Source organism: Sinocyclocheilus rhinocerous, unplaced genomic scaffold, assembly GCF_001515625.1.
Source record: "Sinocyclocheilus rhinocerous isolate Xijiao unplaced genomic scaffold, SAMN03320098_v1.1 scaffold642, whole genome shotgun sequence".
NCBI classification, from domain to species: Eukaryota; Metazoa; Chordata; class Actinopteri; order Cypriniformes; family Cyprinidae; genus Sinocyclocheilus; species Sinocyclocheilus rhinocerous.
The window spans coordinates 1,257,193-1,263,659 of NW_015626390.1; the positions used below are offsets into that span (position 1 = coordinate 1,257,193).

General features: G+C 34.7%; 1 protein-coding gene across 1 annotated transcript in view; it reads right to left on the reverse strand.

The window, feature by feature from the left end:
- The window catches only part of LOC107713955 (uncharacterized protein C18orf63-like), a 14,098-nt gene that overhangs the window by 1,913 nt on the left and 5,718 nt on the right, over positions 1-6,467 (reverse strand). Inside the window, 3 exon segments of the mRNA XM_016519626.1 lie at positions 3,274-3,457; positions 4,889-4,974; positions 6,326-6,422. Coding sequence (XP_016375112.1) covers positions 3,274-3,457; positions 4,889-4,974; positions 6,326-6,422 — 367 coding nt within the window.

A 6,467-nucleotide genomic window follows, 5' to 3' on the forward strand; every position in this document is an offset into this window, starting at 1 on the left:
TGTGAACACAGCAGCGACTGAATGCTACCCCAGATAGTCACGCAGTGTGAAAACAACGGCGATCCGACGAGTTTGAAAATCGTGCAGTGTGAACTCGGCATTACTTGCTCCTCTATTGCTGGGGATCTCAGGCATGATGTGGGACTGCATCTGTACTAAAGGCAGAGTAGGGATAATCGTATTGACCCCGCTGTTGGTCTTTTCCTTACACTTAGAAAAAGGTAAATTCATCCGCTCCGGGGCTGGAGGCCTGGAGAACTGGTTAGAAGAGGCTGTTGGTGTGGAGCAGTGGGGTTTGGAAGATGATGACAGACAAGTAGATGACAGAGGCCTTATAACTGCTGTCAGATTCTGCTCTTCCGGCCCCTGCTGCATGCATCTCAGTCACGTTCCCATGGTGGGTGTGGGATGTGTTTTTGAAGATTGGCACAAGCTTTGGTCTCGGAAGTGCAGATTGTGACTGGATGTGAGTAAAATGAACATTAAGAAAAATCTATAATTTTGACCAACACAATGTATTTTTGGCAATTGCTACAAATATACCCGTGCTACGTAAGACTTTTTTTTTTTAGCTCCAGAGTCACAAATGGCACACGCTTAATAATTTCTAATTACTGGACATGCCTTTTGATTACTAAAATCAAGTGAGTAAATCAATAAAATGCACAGCTTATGCCGAGTTCACACTGCACGATTTTAGCCCGATTTTTCTATCATTAAACTTTCATGAAATTTCAAATGTCTTAAATTATGATTATAACTACTCCAAAACGACATTGATCAAAATGTAAAACTTAAGCCAAAATTGACATTAAATATATAAAATGTGATATAATTTATAAATATTTCAGATCATTTTAACTACAAAATAATACATTTATTTCATGTAATAAATCAACTGTAAAATTATGGCATTGTGCATTATTTTTAAAGATTTTTTTTTTAAATTATAGTATTATTTTTAAGTCAAATGTTTTACTTTGCCTAAAAGAAATAATCAACTACAACTACTCAATATATATTCAAATAATTGTCAATATTTAATTTTACTGATAAAATATAGAATTGCTCCAACATGCATGGCAACACTTACTGTAAATAACCCCAAAAATCCTGTTATATTATGGCAGACTGACTCTGCCGCCACATCTGTGAGCTTTCTCTTTCTCAAGAAAATACTTTCTCGATTGCGAAATCTTTAAGGTTCCTCTTAGTTAAACAATTATTTGTGCTGAACATGTATGCTGATAATGATGCTGGCACTAGTATGCTTTTGTACATCCAACATAAATTAACAGTTAAATTATTAGTCAGTTAATCATTGCTGCCTAATGTTGCCATTATCAATCATTACAGTCTATGAGATTAATGAAGGCTTCCTCTGTGCCAGCTTTCCATCTGTACTAACAAACAGCACATATAATGTTTCAAATCACGTTTCACAACATTTGTCAAAGTTGAATAACATCAACCCTCAGCTCTGGCCAGTATAAATTAAACCTTAACCCATCTGGCTGACTGTTAGTCTCTCCTCCATGCGCCAACAACAACTAACAGGAAGAAATGATCTAATGTAGTATCACTTACATTACATTTTCACTGTGAGTTTAGGCCAGTTATTATATTTTGAGAAAGTTTAAGATTTTGTAATTATCATCTACTAAACAAGGGATCTTTATTCTTGAACATTTGCTGTTTTATGAAAGGACACTTTTTAAATACTGTATTTATCTTTAAGACAAAGAAAACAATATAAAAAGCACTGGATACAATAATCAATGCAATGATATTATAGCTAAAGCTGGCGATGTGTCCTCAAAAACTAGATCAAATAACTTGGGTGAGTTTTTGATCTCTGTTTATTTGCTCACAAACTTTATCTTTTGTAAAGAAGAGGGGGAATGTGACGAGGAAATGACATAAGCCTGATCTGGGTCACTGATACACCACTGTGCATCCCCTCAGAGTATGTGCACCACCCTCAAGGCCACATCTTTGACTAAATATTGCTGTTTGGTATGAAGCTGCAGTCATTAATAAGCATTGCATGTGCATGAAGTGCTTTGAGATGCTGTCTCTTTTGATCTCTTACGTGGGAGGTTGATGTATTACGTGTCCAAGGACTTCAATCAGCATCAACATTTCAGATTTATATGGGAGTAAAAGGGAACATGCTGATCATCTGTCTGAAACTGGCCAAGATTTCTTTTAATTTATTCACCATAATTAATCACATTTACTAGATTCTAAATCAGGCCATCAAGGCTGCATGCATAATTACGAAAATTAGCTTTACAAAATAATTTTAGTTATAAATGAAGATTTAAATGTATGTAATAAATGAACTCCAAAAGTGTGGCTATAGACAATCAGCTTTTAATGAAAAAGGCTTTATCATATTTATTTTTTTTCCTTTTGTCTCAAAGAAGTAATCTACTGCAGGTCCATTTAAATTTTAATACATTTAAATATTTCTTTTTTATTTATAAAATATGGAATTGCTCCAACATAGATTGTAAAAGAGAATGTGCATATCATCTGCCTGTAACTGATCACCATTTCTTTTAATTTATTCGCCAGATTTAATCACATTTTTAAACATTTTTACTAAATTCTAATTGTGGTATGACAAATAAATTAAATCAGGCCATCAAAGCTGCATGCATAATAGTTAAGAAAATTTGCTACACAATAAGTAATCTACTGCAGGTCCATTAATATTTTAATAATTGTACAAATTTGACTTTTATTTATAAAATATGAAATTGCTCCAACATATCATGTGTCTGTAACTGGTCCTTTTTTTTTTAAATCAGGCCATAAAAACTGCATATAATAATTAAGAAAAAACATAACATTCGGTATCAAATCATTTGTTTTATATTGAGAATAGCATGCCACACCAGTCGACATGGCAGCTTTCCAAAAGTATTTAATGTCTGCAAAACATGTTTCTAATTTCATTTAAAAAGGGATTTCTACTGTCTGCATAATCCGCTTGTTTTTCAAATCTGGATAACACATGCATTTCAATAGTTTTGGAACATGCATCCATAAAGCAACATATCCAGTTGCATCTGTGCTGCAGATGAGCATATTCATAACAAATTGGGCAATGTCAGAAGTAATACTAAGCAGCAGAGTGCAGTACTTGATGTCAAATCCAATTGATTGCTACTTTATTGCTATCAGCAGGAGAGTAAGCTGAGTGACAGCATGTTTGTGTTTATGGACACGTGTGTGTGTGTGTGTGTGTGTGTGTGTATGCAGTACCTGAGTGTCTGGTCTGTTCAGTTCATTGCTGTAGTAGCAAGGCTTGCAGGTCATCCGCACTGAAAAACCGCACACACTCTCCAGTCCGGCCTGCAGATCTGATACGATGGTTCCCAGCACCCCCTGCTGGTCCACTCTGGGAAAGCACTGTACTGGCTGAGTGCGGATGCAGCACAATGGATATCTGAGCAGGAAGTCAAGGATATTTATTGCCAACATAGAAAAAAACAATTAAAAAAAACAATGCAGTTATAAATAAACAAGATCCAAACACGGCATGATTAAAAATGTATGGTTTGTTTATCATCTTTAATTTGTCCCCGCAATGTGTAATGTAAAGTGCAGACCTGATTCATTATGTGCAGAGATCTAGCACAAGTGTGAAAATGGGTGTTATGTAATATTTATAATGATAAACATGTTTGGGAATAGTGTTGAATTCCCAGAGTTCTGGGACTCGTTGCACTGGGACGAAACACAGATGAAGGCTGCTCTGACTATTACTTCAGTATAGAGCTTGTATACTGAGTATAATATGCAGATTTTCTTTATGTACAGTGTTGTTTAAAAGTTAGCTTTTTTTTTAATGAAAGAAAGAAATATTTTCACTCAGCAAAGATTAAATAAATTGATAAAAAGTGACAGTAATGACAATTAAAATGTTACAAAATTGTCTAATTCTAATAAATGGTTTTCTTTTTCTATTCAATAATACCGCAAAAATTTTTTAGCAGCTAAAGCAGTTTCTTGAGCAACAAATCAGCATATCAGAATGATTTCTGAAAGATCTTGTTTCACAGAAGACTGGAGTAATGATGATAAAAATACACATTTACACCACAGGAATAAATTACATTTTAAAATAGATTAACATAGAAAACAGTTATTTTAAATTGGAATAATATTTCACAATATTACTATTTTTACTGTATCTTTGATTAAATAAATGCTTTTTTTTAAAAGCACTTGGCCTTCTATTTATGTAGCAACCAGAAGACATAATTTCTAACATCTGATTCTTGATTCATCATTTAATTGTATTGCCATCAGGATTTTCCCAAAATTGGATTAAATATTTAAAATAACCATGTAACCATTAAGAAGATAATTGTACATCACTGATGAAATTAATGCAATGTAATAAGGTCACGTGGCAACAATGTATCATACTAATGCTTGAAATGTTGCATAATGCAAACTGTTTCACATGTTGGCAGTGTTCAGTGTACATACTGTAGCACAGTATGTGATGCCAGTTCTGCAGTCTGAACATTCTGAAGAGTACAACCCATCTCATGTCCACTAGGTGTCATTATCATGTTGCATGAATGTCAGTCAAAACAGTCTGCTGTACTACTTTTCACATTCAATTTGTAATCCATCAATAGAATTTATGTCTGAAAAACAATTGATTTTTTTCTAGCAAAAATGCCTTCAGATTGATGATAAAATTAAAAGTGTGATGCTGTAAATGGAGCACAAGAAGATCATAAATTGGTGTTTTGGACAAGTCTGTACCATTTTACTGAGAGCAAATGTTGTGCTATAAACAGCTGAAATCAATATCTTATTGACAGGGAAGTGATCATTAACTAAAACCTTTACTAAAGGATACGTGAACAGCTCGTCACCTATTGGTTTAAAGTACACACTGCAGTAGACGACTTCCTCTTCGCTTACTGAGGACAGCTGATATCCATACTAAAACAAGAAAGAGAGACAGTTAAAGAGACAGACAGAAGAGCAAGACAGAGAGTACAGAGAGACAGGAACATTTATACAGTTTAGTGAAATTAAGAAAGAGTTTTTTAATGGGCAGATTAGCATTTGTCTGTGTTTGAGTATATTTGTAAGCAAGCTAGCACTTTCAAACTAAATATTTGGATGTGATTTAGGTTTAAACAGACGGTGTATATACAATATAAATGGGTAATCGTGCATGTCTGCACATACATACAAATTTTGTTTGATAAAGTCTGTTAGTGATCAAAGGTTACATTGTGACCTCTAAACCAAACAGAAGTGGATCAGAGTGCTGAACACACACACACACACACACACACACACATATTAACAGACTGGCAAGAGAGTGCAACACTTCCAGAATGACAGTCAATTTACAAACTGTAAGCAACAAAAGCTGTGTCAGACACTGAGACACCATTAACTGTCAAGCCATGCTGTTTTATTTGAGTGCAGCCCTGTGAATAAATAAAAAATCCTGAAACTCTCTAATGATCTGTAAATTGTTTGCTCTAATTTAATAATGCAGTGAGAACTGTTCTGAATTTGTTGGGGAATAATTATGTTGCATAACAATCACAATAACTCACAAGTAACCCACATGACTCCAGTCTGAAAATTAATGTCTTGTCAAGTGAAAAGCTGTGTGTTCGGAATAAACAAATCAATCAAGACATTTTAACTTTAAACTGATTTTCATAATATTGCTTCTCCAGAGAAAAGGTCTTCCTGTCCGAATCAAGAGAGAAATATGCACAAATCAAGCACTATTTACAAGCAAAAACAGCTCTAAACAAATATATGTGAGGATTTTGATGTGAGAGGACAACAGGAGATGGACTTTTTCACTGAAGGAAGCACTATTATGGATTATGAACTCATATTTTGGTCATGAAGAGAAACATTTTATTGAAAACACCTTGATGTATGAATGACAAAAACACAGCTTTTGGCTTCACAATACAGTACGTTAACTGATGGACTGGAGTGTGGATTACTTGTGGATTGTGATGTTTTTATCAGCTGTTTGGACTCTCATTCTGACGGCACCCATTCACTGCAGAGGATCCACTGGTGAGCAAGTGATCTAATGCTAAATTTCTCAAAATCTGATGAAACATACTCATATACATCTTGGATGGCCTGCGGGTGAGTAAAAATATTTATTTTTTAGGTAATTTTCATTTTTGGGTGAATTATTCCTTTAAACTTTGGCACAAAGTCTGAACACTACTTGTGCTACAACCATGAAACAAATGATGGGGCTTATTGAGGAGAGGTGTGCACTATTATTTTCTGTAGTGTTTACCATGTTGTTCCAGTGCTTTTGAAACTCCATGTAAGATTGGAATGGGCTTTGCTGTGGAATCCTGCGACTGATGCTAATGATTTGGCCTTTCTTCATACTGTTCACACACACACACACACACACACACACACACACAAACACA